Source organism: Podarcis filfolensis (genome assembly GCF_964270895.1).
Source record: "Podarcis filfolensis genome assembly, chromosome: 13".
NCBI lineage: Eukaryota > Metazoa > Chordata > Lepidosauria > Squamata > Lacertidae > Podarcis > Podarcis filfolensis.
The window spans coordinates 24,462,654-24,480,974 of NC_139615.1; the positions used below are offsets into that span (position 1 = coordinate 24,462,654).

Here is an 18,321-nt window from a genome sequence, read left to right on the forward strand (position 1 = left end):
TATTGTGTTTTGCTATTCTGTATGTCTGGCTGTGAAAGATGCAAACATGCCTACCCACAAATGAAATAATCTGTGGAATAATGAGCCCAAAGGACAAGAAATAACAGGTAATAAAGAAAAAGGAGATCAAGAGACAATGCATTTCCCTTTTTCAATTTCAGATCTGCCCTCATGCAGGACATAGGGGAAAATGAGACAGAAGTAACTGAATTTGTTCTCGTGGGATGGTCAGGTCGACCCAAGGCAAGAATGGGATTGATGGTCCTCTTCATTGTATCCTATGCAGTCATCCTTGTTGGAAATGGACTCATTATTGTGGTGGTAATAAATGACTCCCGGTTGCACAGTCCTATGTACTTTTTCCTCTGTAATTTGTCCATCATTGACCTTTGTTTCTCATCGACTGGCATCCCACAATCTATAGTCAATTGTTTAGTGGATAGACCTGTTATGCCTCTTCCGCTGTGCTATTCTCAAATTCTTCTGGGTCTTCTTTTTGGAACGTGTGAATGTTTGCTGCTGGCTGTCATGGCTTATGATCGCTATGTGGCCATTTCCAACCCACTGCGATATACGCTTATCATGAACAGGAATATTTGTATCACCTTTGCTGCTATGATATGGACTACTGCCTTCATGGTTACAATAGTTCCCTGTCTTGCAAAGCCAGCACGATTCTGTGGGAACAATGAGGTGGACCATTTAGTATGTGAATTCAAAGCTGTCTTTAAGTTACTCTGCACTGATACGTCTGCGAGCACGCTGGGCATGTATTTTACAAGCATTTTCACACTGATTTTACCCCTAGCTTTCATTTCTTTTTCTTATATGCGCATTCTTATTGCCATCATGAGAATGCACTCAGATTCTGAAGGGGGTAGGATGAAGGCTTTTTCCACATGTGGGTCTCATCTGGTTGTGGTGGTCATGTACTATGGCTCAGGTATGTCTGCATACCTTATCCCTCAAACTAAAGAAACTCATTTAGGTGACAAGATTGTTTATATATTTTACACGGTAGTTACACCTATGTTTAACCCTATGATTTATGCACTCAGGAATCAGGAAGTGATGGGAGCACTAAAGAGACTAATGAGCGGGAAGAAATAATGCAAAATTATGTTATTAGATGTTTCAAATCTAACATTCTATTGATTTTTCAACTGCAGTCTCAGCTTATGTAAGGGAGTGTTCTATGAAAATCTTATGTAGATAGAAATGTGCACAAGTGCAAATTGCCCATATGGCATCACAATTTTCTCATAAGTGTTGGAAGGGATGTTGAAAAAGAGGCACCTTTTTTCACTTATGGTGGTACAGCCCACAAGTATTCAAATTCAGGACAATGGTTAGTCAAGAAATGACCAAAATACCCAAATATCCCATTGCAACTTCACTGTAGCTTTGTTTACCAAATCAATTGAACAATCAACTGAAAGATTTTTGCCAGGGCTTTTTTTCAGCCTGAATTCATTGGAACACAGCTGGCAGCTGCCAGAATCTCAATTGCCCCCAAATGGACAGGACTTGCAACTTTCATTTCGGTATTAAAATGTATTAAATTTAGCATCAGCTGGGGGGGGGGCGCTAATAAATTATGTGTTGCCAAGTGCTTGGAGTATCATGAAAAAGTATACTGTTTGGTGGGATTTTATCATATAAGCAACAAATGCAAACATATAGGACTCCCTCTCCATGGTACAATGTGAAATTGGGCTTCCTTAATGGTCTTAATTACTTTAAATCTCTTCTATATATACTGTGCTGCTTTTTTGTATTTTTATATCAATTATGTTCAAGCAGTAGTAAGGGGCACTCATTGTAGTAGAATTTTAAAAGAATGGGAACTCCAACATGCAACCAACATCTTCCAATAACTAGAATGGAGGTATTTCTTTTCAGATTAGGATAATTCAGATTAGGATAATTGTGCCTTTTCCAAAACTAAATATAAGTTTTGGATATTTGAAAACTAATCTGTGAAACTATTGTATTCAATAGAGTTGATGATCAGAAAATAAAATATATTGGTTATTTGGGAAATGTACTGCCTGAACATTCTGAACATGCCACTAGAGAAGGACTTGTGTGTCCAACAACTGATGCCAAGTGAGAACTGTGCCCTTACAAAGCACCGTGTTCCTAGCCTATTCTCTGAGGGAGCTGGGAAATAAAATGACCATGGATTTTGCATGTAGGGGATACATGAAGTCACCAAGAGTTGAAAAGCAAACCCCTAGCCATGAGGTGATGGAGGAGTGGGAAAAGGTCATTTAAAGTGTTCCCAAGAACCAGTACATATGGTCACCCCAGGGATACACAATGTGGTGAATTACAAACAACTCCCATCCAGCATGGCCAATTCGATGTCTACCTTCCCAAACGCTTCCATTGTTCATCCTATTGCCCACAATAGACCCTGTTGGTTTCTGTGCCCTCACTGATTTATAGCATCTTTTCCCACTTATATATTCTTTGAATATATAAACCCCATTGTTTGAGCTGAATCACTATTTTGTGCCTGTCTGAGGTGGCAAGATCAGCTGGACTATTTAAGGTTTGTAGAAATGACAGGGAGAAGCTGCATGGCACATTATGTAGTATGTTATGAGATGTGTGGTGCCATCTGATGAAAGGGGAATTGGAGGGAATATATGGCTGTGCTGCAGTTTTGCAATTGTATTGCATTGCTTAATTGTAGAATCACACAAATAGAAAGAGAACATTGGTTTGCAACTATGGCATTGCATTTACAGAAAAAAATCATTTATATCAATTTGAAAGAGGAAGCAAATTCACGCTTCTCTGTATCCTAACATATATAACACACCAGGTGAATGCAATTCTGCTATTTATACACTGCTTAACCAACAATGTTTCTAAGTGGTATACATAAAGATTACAAAAAAGGGCACAACATCCATTAAGATTAATCATAAAACAAAAGTACCATAATAAGTGGTATAGAGATAGGGTGAAATTCTATACTTTTCTCACTGTAATGGGAACCGAATTCATATTTTCTGAAACAATATGCAAACTGGAACACTGTTATCCTTCTGAAGTGGGTAGGATGGAGGCTTTTTCTACCTGTGGTTCTCATTTGCCTTTATTGGTCATGCACTATGGCTCAAGTAAGTCTGCATGCCTTATCCCTCAAACTGAAGAAGCTGTTTAGGTACTAAATTGTTTATATATGTTACACGGTAGTCATACTCATGTTTTATCACGATCCTTCCAAATTTGCACTTCTCCAAATTTTGAACTGCAGTTCTGCAGCAAAAAAAAAAATGTCCACAAGAAAGCATATATTTGGGGGAAGTGTGTATACACACAAAAATATATTGGGGAAAATCACTTGCAAAAATGTGTATATTAGGATAAATAAACACAAAAAATGCAGACAATCTTTCATTAGGTCATTTTTAAATATAAAAGAGCTTCCAATATGTGCATTGGATTCATGTATACTCGGTACTTTTTTCTGGCAGGATACAGGGGTATGCATACCCCTAAACATTTTGTGGAGTTTTGTCAATTTACTGCATTTATTTTTCCCAGTTTGAACTACAAAATTGTGGTTCTCTTGAGTCAAAATGAGAGCACCCCTATATATATATCAATATAGTAGGAAAAAAAGCACTGTGTATACTCATGTATTAAAGTATAGGCAAATTAACAGAAGAACATTCAGTCCCTGATTCTAAAACAAATGAGGCATTTGGGATTATGGCCGTTGGGAATTATGAAGAAATTGTAAGTGTTAAAAAAAATAATCAGATTAATAATTCTGTTCTAGACTTGAGATCTACACCCAACACTATTTGAATTATTTCCTAGGAACTTTCCAAAATGATTTCCCACACCCTTTTAATAAATCGGCACCGTTAATAAATCCTTCCACTTGATTAGATGCTGCATTTCAGTACAGAAATTTGGATCAAAGGGGAGAGAGAACAAGACGGAGAGGAACTATTTAGAATTTATTACTATTCATGTTGCTAGATTTTATTCTGTCCTCATCACCCTACTCACATACTTGTGATATCAGTGCAATCTGGAAGATAAATCACTAACTGGGGGACGATTCACTTTGAAAAACTTATACTTCTTCTTTTCAAGAAATACAAACAGGCAAGTCCTTTGTTTAATTTTCTTATTGCTATATTGAGATATTATTCACACTTTTTTTAAAAAAGGAAATAATACTAATTAACTGATTTGTACATTTATGTCAATCTTTATGTTTAAATACTATATAATATTGATGCCTACATTTAATAATTGAAATCCAAAATATATGTGTACAGTCAAGATAGCCATATTCCCAATGTGTAGAAATCAATTCCGTTGCTAAATTCTTGAATGATTTTAAAAGGACTTCAACGTATCATTCAATGGATTGCGCCTGTTGTGTCTAATTGAATCTCTCAGCCTCTATATCATCACAGTCAAAATGGAGTCGCAAACATCATTTAAAAGCTTTTCTAATTTTTTATCCATCACATTCTTCCAATGAGCTTAGGGTGGAATATATGGTAGCCACCTACACACTATCCTTCCAACAACCTTGTAATTAATGTTAAGTCCAGAAATTGGCCTACAGAGAGCTGAATTAAATATAATACATTTTATGGACTTAACAATTTTTTCAGTGGTTTGCAAGTAGAAGATACATATGGAGGGGAGGGAACCTAGATCAGTGGGAGATGGTGGGTGTTTAAATACTTTGCCTTTTGTTGTGGTTTCAGTCCAGACTAGTCCCCTGCATCTGTTATTTATACTGGAAGTAAAGCTTCCACTGGTGAGAATGGTACTCAACACCCAGTGTATAGAGCAGGTGTGGTATGCATGTGGCAGGTAGAATCCAGATTGAGATTTCAGCAGGAGACTAACAAAAGATTTTCCTACTGCCTCCAAAGTATAGCCTTCACATGAATTAACACATTTTAAAAAATCAAACAATTATCAGTTGTGTGAATGATGCCACGTTTAGTTTATCCTTAAGCACTGTGACTGAAAGGATTGGAATTTTTCATTCCCTCATTGAAGTCCATCTTCTATACTAGCAATAGCTAACATGGTGTCTTCCATATATCTATTCATTTTACTTATTTCATAAAAGTTATATACTGCTTGATCATAGAAGACATCAAAGTGGTTACTGAAAGATTGGTGCTGTTGGACTACAGCTCCCATCATCCATAGTCAGCATGTCAAATGCTCAAAGATAATGGGAGCTGTAGTCAAATATCATCTGGAGGTCACTACATTGATATTCCCTGAATTATTCAAAAATGGATCTATTTTTAAAAAGTTTTATTTGCAATGATTTCCAATATAATCAACATGTATTCATTTGATAAAATGTTGCCCACGGATATACCTAGAGTGAAAAGAAAGGAATGAAATGAATTGTTTCCACTTTGATTAAAAACTGACAGAAGCATTGTATTTTTGTCCATTTTCTAAAATTATTAATCTATTTGCTTCCTCTAACATTATTGAAGGCTACCCTGCTCTGGGATGGTACGTAATAGATTGAGGAACAATTACTGGGTTACATTTTTAAAAACATTTTTTAAAAAAATTTTGTATCTCCCTCATGCTCTCTAACCATAAAACCAAACATTGACAATCACTTCTTAATGTATACCTTTACATATAGGCACAATACTATGTGTGATAATGAAAACTCACAGGACAATAAATAAACGGTAAGAAAGAAAAAGGAGATCAAGAGATAATGCATCTCCCTTTTCTTCTGTTTCAGGTCTACACCCATGCAAGACGTAGGGGAAAATGAGACGGAAGTAACAGAATTTATCCTTGTGGGGTGGTCAGATCGACCCAAGGCAAGAATGGGATTGATGGTCCTCTTCATTGTATCCTATGCAGTCATCCTTGTTGGAAATGGACTCATTATTGTGGTGGTCATAAATGACTCCCGGTTGCACAGTCCTATGTACTTTTTCCTCTGTAATTTGTCCATCATTGACCTTTGTTTCTCATCGACTGGCATCCCACAATCCATAGTCAACTGTTTAGTGGATAGACCTGTTATGTCCCTTCCACTGTGCTATTCTCAAATTCTTCTGGGTCTCCTTTTCGGAACGTGTGAATGTTTGTTGCTGGCTGTCATGGCTTATGATCGCTATGTGGCCATTTCCAACCCACTGCGATATACACTCATCATGAACAGGAACATTTGCATCACCTTTGCTGCTATGACATGGACTACTGCCTTCATGGTTACAATAGTTCCCTGTCTTGCGAAGCCAGCACGATTCTGTGGGAACAATGAGGTGGACCATTTAGTATGTGAATTCAAAGCTGTCTTTAAGTTACTCTGCACTGATACCTCTGCTGATACATTGGGCATGTTTTTTACAAGCACATTCACGCTTGTTTTCCCTCTGATTTTCATCGTTTTTTCTTATATGCGCATTCTTGTCGCCATCATGAGAATGCACTCAGATTCTGAAGGGGGTAGGATGAAGGCTTTTTCTACATGTGGGTCTCATCTGGCTGTGGTGGTCATGTACTATGGCTCATGTATGGCCTCCTACCTCACCCCTCAGAGTAAAGAAACCCATTTAGGTGACAAGATAATTTTTGTATTTTATGCAATAGCCACCCCCATGTTTAATCCTCTGATTTATACACTCCGGAATCAGGAAGTAATGGGGTCATTGAAGAGACTGGTGAGTGGAAAAAAGTAATACAGAAGTATGTTATTAGATGCTTTTAGTCCACTGATATATATTGGTGTTTTCCTATATATAAACTGTTATATTCATACCCCAATCCAATCTTTTTAAAAAAATAAAAAATAAACTTGATTTGGTAGTTTATTTAAAATAAATAGGAATATGTCCGAATTTAACTCTGATTCTCAACAAATTGTGTATATGTATATGTGTGCTCATGTACATAAGGTGTTTATTTAAAAATTAAAATTAAAATGTAAGATTTCAGACTACTTCTGTCCATATGCATTGATCATCACAAAATAAAATAAATTGGTTGTTCAGGAGCTATACTGCCTGCACAGTCTGGCTCTGGAATTAGACAGACACTCAAGTGCCCAGTTCCTGATGCCAGGCTATTCCTAGTCTAGCCTCTGTGGCAGATAGGACAGAAACTATTGGCATACCCCATTAAAAGCTCCTTATGTTCCCTGAAGATCTCAAAACCCAAGCAGGTTTGTATGTGAGAAGAAGGTCTTTCAGATAGCTTGGACCTAAACCACATAGGGATTTATACATCATAAAACTAGCGCTTTGAATTGTGCAGGAAACAGGCTGGAAGCCAGCCTCTATTGTTTTACCAAGAGAGTTGTATGCTACCTATTACCAGCCCCAGTCAACCATTTGGCTGCAGGTCTTTGACCCAGATGAAGTTTCTAAGTCGTTTTCAAAGACAGCCCCACATCATGCATTATAGTAATCCGAACAGGATGTAACTAAGGAATATATCACAGCGGCCAAATCAGATATATAAAGGAATGGGTGAAGCTGGCAACAGGTTCATTACTTCCAAAAGCTGTCCGAAAGCACTCCTGGCCACTGAAGAGACCTGGGCATTTAGGCTGCGAACTTCTATCTTTAGAGGGAACGTTACTCCATCTAGGACTGGCAGAATTAGGTGAAAGCGTAACTAAAAACGCCTATGTTCATGAAAACAACACACAAAAATGCATTGCAACTCAGAAAATTGCTTGCAATGTTAATCAAAACTGCACACAAAATGTGTATCTTTGGAGAAATGTGAAGTAATGTGATGAATTTTAATGAGGAAAGTTTTTTTCCCATGCAAAGTACAGTACTGCAGAAATGTGGAGACCATAATTTTGCATACTTTCCAAGTGTCCCTATTTTCCAGGGACAAAGTTTATATAATTCTTACTGCAGTTCCTCTTGAAGCAAACTGTTGCAGACTACAGACTCTGGGCCTTTTAGGTAATTCCTGACTCCCTCTCTCTCCTCTACCCCAGCTTACTCTCTCAGTTGTGAAATCTTGATCACAACTCTGTGACATTTAAATGGGCCAATCTCTTGTATTACTATAGCCATCTAACTGAAAGCATCAATGGGGTCTGATGTACTTGTCAAGAGACTTATTTCAGATTTTGGATACCAAAGGAGGCGTATGTTCTGTGCCCACCTGGTGCACATCTGAGAGTGAGGGAGATATGGGGAAGAGCCTCAGAAAGGATATTTCAGAAAGGGAGGGGGAGGCTCCTTCAAAAGGTGCTTTTGCCAAGAACTTCAAGACAGTCTCTATGTCTTAAAACTACAGATAAATCTGAAGCAGCCTCTCCCCTCTTTAAATAAGGGGGCAGATGGCAACAGAGTTGTGACTTTTTTTGGTCATGGACCATTTGTGATAGCTCCACATCTCTCATGTGGAGATAAATGGTCTGGGGATAAATGATAATGCCAAATTGCCAATGGTAAGCAAGCCTAGGACTGATCACTGCCCAAATGGAAGTCAGCCTTGAAAACCCATAAAGATCCATGGTTGAAGAAAGCTGGGACACAAAAATGCTAAACCAATGTACTAAATAATGTTGATGTATAAATATACTAAATAATAATACTGGCAAGGATGCTACATAAATTCCGCTGGAGGAATGATCTGAAATCAACATGGCATTTCACATTGACTGATATTTAACAATTATTTTACCTTCAAGTTGGTTTTTGCAATGTTATTTACTGTGGTCATAAGTTTTAGTTATAGAGTAACTTCAGAAAGTAATGAGACATTTGGGAATGCACCCAATGGGAAGACAAAAAGCAGAGTACTAAAATAAAATCTAGCCCATTGTTTCCTATATAAAAACTCCCATTGAAAATTACTTACATCTCTATTAATTTACTCAGGCACCATCTGTGTGGTTTGCTTGGCACTTAAAAAATAATAATAATCCTGATTCTCCAGTGCTAATTCTTCTAAGAGTGCTCGAACTATTAGTGCATTAAAAGGTAATGTAAATTGTATTTGTATTAATGAATAGGACTATTTCAAACCAGGATTTCTACCAAGTTATTTCTTTTCTAGTTTTGCTTACAGTTAAATTCTACCTATGTTTTCTTTTTTAAAACAACAACACCACAGTTTTAACCAATTTGATGCAACTAGCTAATACATAAAGTATGGATAGTACTATTAAAATAGATAATATAGAGAAGTAGAATTTCTTCAATGGCTTTTGATTTCAAGGAGTTTTAAGAAGGTAATGAATTTTCTTACACATTTTATTCTTTATAATAATTATACATCATAATACATGTTTTATGCATTTATATCAATTTTGTTCCATATATAATGTGCAAAATACTATTCTCTCCCTCACTCTCCTAGAAACAACAGTAACTAGTCATTAGTATTATAATAAAATTATTGATGTTTCCATTGGCTGTGTAATTTTCTTACTAGGGGGCTGCAACCACTGGTAGTCACAGTCTAAGTACTAAAAGACAAGTTAAAATTAATAGAAATGGCTATGCAAGGTTTGCTCATTTCTGTTTTTCTGACTGTATGGGGAAGGGAGAAATGAAAATGTTGTGGATAAAATGTTCACCATGTTATTTTCTTGTTCTGTTTCGCAAGACATATATTTGCATCAGAAATTTTCCTTAAAAGTTTACATTGTGGAAAGGAAACATGTGTCCTTTTACCCTCTAAATGGCCACCCATGAAATAATAATAATCTAATAATAATAATCAGACCCTCCAAATCTCTATATTTTCCAAGGACAGTCCTGGATTTACAGAAGGCATCCTAGTTTTTAATTTGGTCCCAGAATGTCCCACTTTTCCTTAGGGCATCCCTATTTCATTGGAGAAATGTTGGAGGGTGTGGAGTTATGGGACCCCTGAGCCAATGCGATAAGTAACTGTACAGACTTTAGGAGAAATCTGAAGGCAGCCTTGTGTAGGGAAGTTTTTTTAACGCTTAAAGTTTTATTAAGTTTACATATATACTGGAAGTTGCCCAGAGTGGCTTGGTCAACACAGTCAGGTGTGCAGAGTAGAATTCTTCTTCTTTCTTCTTCTTCTTCTTCTTCTTCTTCTTCTTCTTCTTCTTCTTCTTCTTCTTCTTCTTCTTCTTGACTAGGACAGCCCTATTTTAATCAGAGAAATGGAGGGTATGATAATTTAAGAAAGTTCAGTGGTTGGAGTCTCTTACTTGAGTATAAGAGACGTTTACTGAGGCAAAGTAGAGGTATAGGCTCAGCAATAGGCAGTGAGTCACAGAAGCCTTTGCACTCTAGCCAGGTGACAGGAAAGGTGAGAGTAGGTAGCCTAGAAAGAATAGTTCAGCCCTGCAGAGTCCAAGATCGGGGCAAAGAGTTCAGAACTGAAAAGAAGCAACCGAGTTGTCACAACAGGTCGGGCTAGATGAGCTTGGTGGCAAACTCTTTTGAGTGTGCAGACCCTTGCTGTGTCAGGGGAGGGGTACGTCCATAGACTAGTTCCTGCACACACACTCACACTCCTCTCTATCATCTGTCTAGGCAAGCAAGAGACATGATCAGACTTCAAATGCATATTTCAGCCATGCAAATGTACTTAAGGGTTCAAAACAGAGTTGCTGAGTGTTGCAACCTTGAAAGAAAAGAAAGGCCGGGGGGGCAGAGACCCAGAGGGTTGCATTCAACTCCTGGATCTGAGGGTCCCCAACCCTGCCATAGAAGGGGGTGTGCAAAGAAGGAAACATATTTCTTTCCATACTCTTCTATGTTTCTTCATGCCAAGAGTCTAGTAATCAACTCCTTAATTTGTGAATGGCATTGTTTAGTTTCCAAACTGATAGTCACTCATCTACCTGAATTCACTATTACAGAGAATTCTAGCCCTTGAAAGTTATGGACCAAAGTCATACTTATAGTATTATGTAGAAGGATTACTCTGTTTCTAAAGATGCAAAATAGGAGAAATTAATGGAAAATTCAATTGGAAAAGGCACTACCTTCCTTTCCCTCAATAAAATAAAAAGTAATATATAAATACATCAGTGCTTTTATATTTTTGCTCTTTTTATATGTTTTTATCATTCTGTTTTACTGTTTTATGTTATCTTTTTTAACACTTAGGGATTAAACAAAATTAAGTTGCTTAGAAATGATGGTAAATAAATGAATAAAATAATTAACTCAACCATAACAATTCTAGACACAAAATAACATTGTAAATATTCCCTGGGATCTCCACATCTCAGGCATTTTGTGTCAGCCCACATTAATACACTCATCTGAGATTTAGATGTTTTTTATGCTCACAATTTTTCCTATATGGTCACATTTAATCTCACAGTCTGATGCTTTATTGCTTCATCTTCTGTTACATAAACTAGGCATCTGAAAAAATGGATATGCCCAGTAAATAACAAATAAATTTGTTCAACTGTATTCTAATCTATTTCAAAACTATTTAAACATCATTATTTATCTCTCCCCGTCCCCGTCTTATCAGCCTTTATGCAGGAAGTAGGAGAAAATGAGACCGCAGTGACTGAATTTGTTCTCATTGGATGGTCGGGCCGCCCCAAGGCAAGGATGGGTTTAATGGCGTTCATGATAATTGCATATTTGATTACAGTTGTTGGAAATGGACTCATTGTGGTGGTGGTCATAGCTGATCCCCGGCTCCACAACCCCATGTATTTTTTCCTGTGCAATTTGTCCATCCTTGATCTGTGCATGTCATCATCTGGAGTCCCCCAGTCTATAGCCAACTGCATGGTGGACAGACCTGTCATATCTTTTCCTTTATGCCTCACCCAACTCTACACTGGCCTTTTCTTTGGCACAACCGAATGCTTCCTTCTTGCTGTCATGGCTTATGATCGATTCATTGCCATCTCCAACCCACTGCGCTACATGCTCATAATGAACAATACAGTTTGTACCGTCTTGGCTTCTGTGACTTGGTTTAGTGCCTTTATGCTAACAGTAGTCCCCTGCCTTGCAAAGCCAGCTAGATTCTGTGGAAACAATGAGGTGGACCATTTATCATGTGAATTTAAAGCTGTTTTCAAACTCATTTGTACAGATACCTCTATGAGCCAAATAAGCATATTCTTCACTAGCACTGTGACACTGGTTCTGCCCCTTGGCTTCATCCTTTTTTCTTACATGCGTATCCTTGCAGCTATCCTGAGGATGAAATCAGGAGGCAGGATAAAGGCATTTTCCACCTGTGGGTCCCACCTGGCTGTGGTTTGCATGTTCTATGGCACATGCATATTTACATACCTCCTCCCTCAAAATAAGAACACGCGTTTAGTTGACAAAATAATTTCGGCATTTTATGGAGTGCTGACGCCCATGTTTAATCCTTTAATTTATACACTCAGAAACCAGGAAGTGTTGGGAGCATTGAAGAAGCTTCTGTTTACAAAAAGCTTATAGGTAACTAATTACACTTTTAAAATAACTTATTTTGTGTGTAGATGTCTTATCTGTAACTGAAATCTGTTATCTGAAAACTGTTGTGTCTGTTGTACATACCCATCCCAATTTCCAGTCTAGAAATTTAAAATGGTTCTTTTAAATAGTATCTCTATGTAGAACACTAACTGTGGTAGGAAATGAAATGTTCATCTTAATTTCTACTCACATTGTCATTTGGGGCTGAGGCAACTCTTGAACATGCAAATCTTCCACAACATTTGCAGCTGGAAGTGGTGAAGTGCCAGTTAAACCTGTTAAATGTGTGAACTGGTTATTGTTGTTTAGTCGTTTAGTCGTGCCCGACTCTTCGTGACCCCATGGACCAGAGCATGCCAGGCACTCCTGTCTTCCACTGCCTCCCGCAGTTTGGTCAGACTCATGTTTGTAGCTTCGAGAACACTGTCCAACCATCTCGTCCTCTGCCGTCCCCTTCTCCTTGTGCCCTCCATCTTTCCCAGCATCAGGGTCTTTTCCAGGGAGTCTTCTCTTCTCATGAGGTGGCCAAAGTATTGGAGCCTCAGCTTCACGATCTGTCCTTCCAGTGAGCACTCAGGGCTGATTTCCTTAAGAATGGATACGTTTGATCTTCTTGCAGTCCATGGGACTCTCAAGAGTCTCCTCCAGCACCATAATTCAAAAGCATCAATTCTTCGGTGATCAGCCTTCTTTATGGTCCAGCTCTCACTTCCATACATCACTACTGGGAAAACCATGGCTTTAACTATGCAGACCTTTGTTGGTAAGATGATGTCTCTGCTTTTTAAGATGCTGAAACTGGTTATTAGAACTGAACTGGTTATTAGAACCCCTGAATATTCAGTCACTTCAATAGTTTGCATTGATTGGTTTATAACATATATTTGTAATATGTGATTCGGTGTGTTTTAATTTGCTCTGCTCCGCTTAGAGATGTTGAATATATTAATTGGTATAGAAATAATAATTATATAATAATTATATTCTATGCAGCCATCTGACTGAAACTGTGTGCAACAATATTTTCATTTTACCAAGCTGGTGCACCATTCCTGACAATAGATGTCATTGCCCAATATTCTATTATAACAATATTATAAAATATATGGTTTCAGAGCATTACAGAAGTAGTACAGGAAGTTCATAGCCTTTCCTTGCTTCAAAAATGGGGTTGTCAGAAATGCACCTCTTGAAACCGAAGTTGCATTTTAGCAACAGAGAGAGGCTTTTAACTTAGGACTTCTCCTCCTTGTATACTAGTGGGTTTATTCTAATGGAAAGGATCATGACAATATTTCTATCAATAACCTAAGAATTTTCCTCCCCCAGTGTTTGCAAATAGTCTTCTATCTGTATAAGCCTCTTTCAAATTACACACACACACACCAGTAACCTAAAATGCCCTACCATTTACTTTCTAGCTATTCTGGCTTCACCTTTCTGGCTATTCATTATTCTAAAGATGAATTGACTAAGAACATATAAAATTAGTGCTGTGCCAAAATTTTCTCCATTATCTTAAAAACCATTTTAAAACCATTCATCATCAACTGATGGGGGGGGGGTATTCAAAAACTATCAAAGGCGAAAGCAAATTCCAGTGAAATTATCATGGACAGTGCAGGGGACGGGGGTTGGTTGTGTTCAATTAGGTTGTGTTTCAAAGAGGCCAAAGGGGACTAGTGAATGTCCTTTCTACAAATCAATTTCACAGTTGTCTGGATTCTGTTTTGTAGAAAAGCATCACTGTTAGGATATGAGACCCATTTTTTATGTTTTTGTAGTTCTGGAGACAAGTGGAGAGCATTTCAACAAGCTGTCCCAGCCAGAGTATACTTGAGACTTATGTGGAAGGCAATTTAATCAGCATCAACACCTGCAGCCTCCCAGGAGCTCCTGCCTCCTGAAAAACTAGCCAAGCTTTCTTGTATGTGTCTGGTTGCTCTCCATTGTTATTCTTTTTATTTTTTGAAAGTAGATGGTTTCATCTTAAAGAAGCCAACGTGGATATAAATAAATGCAGTGAGAGGAGGAGGAGGAGGACTTCCGTTAAGAACCATATGCACTGAGGTCAGGCTATCAGCAATTCATAGCTACCTTTCCCAGTTTCCAACACTTCAGTGAAAAGATTGGATAATCCCTCCCAATGCAGCTTTTTCACAGCAGGAAACCCAGGTAGCAAGGAAGACTGTAGAACTCTGAAGAAATGTTTAATGGAAAGAAATAAGAAACACACAGTGCCCCCCCCCCACGCGCCAGCCACTTCACAGTGATAAAGGAAGCTCAGAACCACACCAGAATCCACTGGAATCCAGTGTCCCAAGAAAGAGATAGGAAAATGGAAGTCCCTTTTACAGGGGAAGAAAACTTTTGAGAAAAGTGGAGAATAGGCTTTGGCACAGCACTACATAGAAATTCTGCAATGGTCTCATGCTGTTAAGAAGAAGAGAGAGTTAAGCAAACTCTAAGCTAATCTCTTGGAGAGTTAAGCTAATCTCTTGGAGAGTTAAGCAAACAAGACTCTCCCATTGAAATCAGAACAGTTACAGATTTGAATACATTTCCCCATGTGTATACTAAGAAACTTTCTGTCATCCTCATCTTTATGGTGACTCAGCTCTTTGAATGCTGAGCAGATTTCTAAAATAGATAGGAGTCACAGAGGTAAAAGCCTGTTTCTATGTATATGGCAAAGCTCTGGACTGGGTTGAATAAGAGTGTAATGTGGAAAGCCAAAGCATCAGCCTGACATAACTGAGAAAAAGAAAGAGTGGGAAGAAATCTCTATAATATTTTTTTAATGCATTAGAATGGAAGAGAAATTAAATTTACACTCAAACCTTAATGTTTTAATGTAGCTAATCAAAAATACATACTACATCATCATCACCATCATTGTCACCATCAGATATGGGACTAAATAGTCCCCCAGAACTGACTGGGATTGCACCTGCTAAAGACCTTCTGTATCACAGTAATAGGGCTCTGTATCAGGCTAAGAAGACTGATAATCTCTGTGATATGTATCAGTTTTATTCTTAGATGGATTGTGGTGGAACTACAATGCAAACAACAATAAACAATAATAGGAGTAAGTCTCTCCTTGACCCATCCAGTCCCCCTTTCCCAAATACCCTCTTTAGGGACTTAGACTGGTGTGAGTTATACCAGGGGAGCCCTGAAGTGAGACATGTACTCTCATGTATCTCTAGTTCACCTGGGGGGGGGGGTAAGGAACTTACACTGAGCTATCTGTGGCTGAGCCCTGACAAGATTAGCCAAATCCAAATTCTTTTGCCCTGGTGGATCCTGGGTCTGGATTGTGCTGTAAGACACACATGGATCTTTCCTTTCTACTATTAGATTGGATGATCTACATGGAAATACCAAATAAGTTTTAGTAATCTCCCTGGCAAGCATTTTACACATAATTTTGCAAATGCAGTAGGCATAGTAAATGTATTTCCTTATTTTTCCATTTGACTCTTTCTGCTTAATAACTATGACTGCAAATGGACTTGTTGCCTAATGTACCATTTCCTTTGCTACTGGTCCATACTTGATATCTATTTTTATTGCATCTTCATTCCCACAAGCTATTGCTAACTGCTTGTTTTCACTTTTCTCCCTTTTCATTGCTCTGCTGTCACGTGATAGGCAAAAAAAATGTGTTAGCCCTAGTATTATTTTTATTTTTTGAGGTCTAGCCCAGGATTATGTGCGGCAATAATTAAGAACACTGCTAGCACTTGTGCTAAGGGTCTTTCCTTCATGCACAAATTATTGTCATTTGCCCACAGGGATTCCAGGTGAAATGCCATATTCTTTTTGCGATGAGGGGGATCATGGCCTAAAGACAATGTGGCAGAATGATTCAACAAATGAGCTATGAAATTAATTAAAGATTACAGCCCTAAAAAGAATCATTAATTTTCTGATAGAATAAACAAATTCCTTCCAGTAGCACCTTAGAGACCAACTAAGTTTGTTATTTGTATGAGCTTTTGTGTGCATGCACACTTCTTCAGATACACTGAAACAGAAGTCGCCAGACCCTTATATATAGTGAGAGGGAGGGAAGGGGTATTACTCAGAAGGGTGGTGGGAATGGGTGATTGGCTGATAGGTGTGGTAAACCTGTTGACAACTGTTAACGACTGCAATTGGTCTTACAGGAAAAAGCAAGGGGTGAGATGGCTAAAGATAGCTTTATCATGTACAATGAGATAGAATACAATGTCTCTATTCAGACCAGGTCTCTCCATGGTTTTAAGTTTGGTAATACCATAATTTTCGCTCCAAAACACGCACTTTTTTGCTCCTAGAAAGTAAGGGAAAATGCCTGTCCGTGTTACGGAGCGAATGCACTCGACCGGAGCCATGGCTGCCGTCAATCAAGCAAAGCGGGAGCCGCTTGCAGGACTTTGCACGGCTCTAGCTTTGATTGCTTTACAGCCAGGAGGAGGGGGAGGAGCCGAGGAGGAGGGAGGGAAGGAGAGCCATGGCAGCAAAGCGGGCAGCAGCCGCTTACACACGAGGAGGGACAGACGGGAGCCATAGGGAGCCGGAAAATCGCCGCGTAGCCAGCAACAGCTGCTGCAGCCTCAGCTAGCAAAGGTCCGTGCGCTCTCTAAACAGAGCAATGAGGCTGCAGAGGGACGGCAGGGCACAGGAGGGCTCTGAGCCACGAGTGCAGTGAAAACCAGTAAAAAAGTTTTTTAAAAGGCTGCTGGGGACAGGAGGGCATGGGATGGGGGAGACGGGGAAATTACGATTCTCCCAGCGTCTCAGCTGATCCGCTGAGCAGGACTTGGGTTGCAGGGGATTCGCCATTAGCTGCGTAAAGCAGCAAACAGGGAGAGAAGGAGCAAAGCGGGAGAGGAAAGGAGCTGCTTACACTGCTGTAAGTGGCTGCTGTCCGGTTGGCTCCTTTAAAGCAACAGTGCTCTTTCCCTCCCCGCTCAGCTCACCAAAAAGCTCCTTTTCCACACACCCCACGCGTGTTCCTTCTCCCCTTAAACCCCTCTCCTGCATCATTAGCAGCATCCTTCTCCACCCACCCCACGCGTGTTCCTTCTCCCCTTAAACCCCTCTCCTGCATCATTAGCAGCATCCTTCTCCACACACCCCATGCATGTTCCTTCTCCCCTTAAACCCCTCTTCTGCATCATTAGCAGCATCCTTCTCCACACACCCCACGCGTGTTCCTTCTCCCCTTAAACCCCTCGCCTGCATTATTAGCCGCATCCTTCTCCACACACCCACCCCACGCGTGTTCCTTCTTCCCTTAAACCCCTCGCCTGCATTATTAGCAGCATCCTTCTCCACACACCCCACACGTGTTCCTTGTCCCTTGAATGCTTTTCCTTCCCTCCCCACTTAAAACGTGGTTACAAAGCACAGATCCACATGGATCCTCAGGATTTTTGCACTGGGTCACCCCAAGTTCACCATCAGATCACATAGCATGTCCATGGCTACAGCCTGCACCAAAAAACACACACGCACCCACTGTTTCATGGGGCTGCAATGGTGCAAAAACATGGTTACAAAGCATGGATCCACGTGGATCCTCAGGATTTTTGCATTGGGCTACCCCAAACTCACCGTCAGCCTATTTATTTATATTTATTTATTTATTTACGGCTATTAGCCCATAAAATATGTACAAACATAAAAACACAGGGACATAAAAACAGATATATCCGACAACAGAAGGTGAACACCACGATGCAAGGGTGGGTCATTGACCAGAGCCAAGTGGCGTCTTGGGGCCAGGAGAGCTCCAAGGGATGGATCACAGAAAAGGAAAACTAAAGACGAACTCCGACATGCACTCTCAACATAACAGTCCAATTAGTTTTGATGTTGTTGTTGTTTT

At 39.2% G+C, this 18,321-nt stretch overlaps 3 protein-coding genes across 3 annotated transcripts; all 3 read left to right on the top strand.

Moving 5' to 3' along the window:
* Positions 1-249: 249 nt before the first annotated feature.
* LOC310746718 (olfactory receptor 13H1-like) lies at positions 250-1,110 on the top strand (the record flags this gene model as incomplete). Its single annotated transcript, XM_083580706.1, has 1 exon — positions 250-1,110. One exon carries the CDS (start codon positions 250-252, stop codon positions 1,108-1,110), a length of 861 nt encoding a protein of 286 aa, XP_083436832.1.
* Positions 1,111-5,861: 4,751 nt separating this feature from the next.
* Positions 5,862-6,722, top strand: LOC310746717 (olfactory receptor 13H1-like; the record flags this gene model as incomplete). The annotated part of the gene is made up of 1 exon (XM_083580705.1): positions 5,862-6,722. The coding sequence occupies one exon, from the start codon at positions 5,862-5,864 to the stop codon at positions 6,720-6,722; it is 861 nt and encodes a 286-aa protein (XP_083436831.1).
* A 4,767-nt stretch (positions 6,723-11,489) lies between these two features.
* On the top strand, positions 11,490-12,422 carry LOC310748620 (olfactory receptor 13H1-like; the record flags this gene model as incomplete). Its single annotated transcript, XM_083584471.1, has 1 exon — positions 11,490-12,422. The coding sequence occupies one exon, from the start codon at positions 11,490-11,492 to the stop codon at positions 12,420-12,422; it is 933 nt and encodes a 310-aa protein (XP_083440597.1).
* Positions 12,423-18,321: the final 5,899 nt, after the last annotated feature.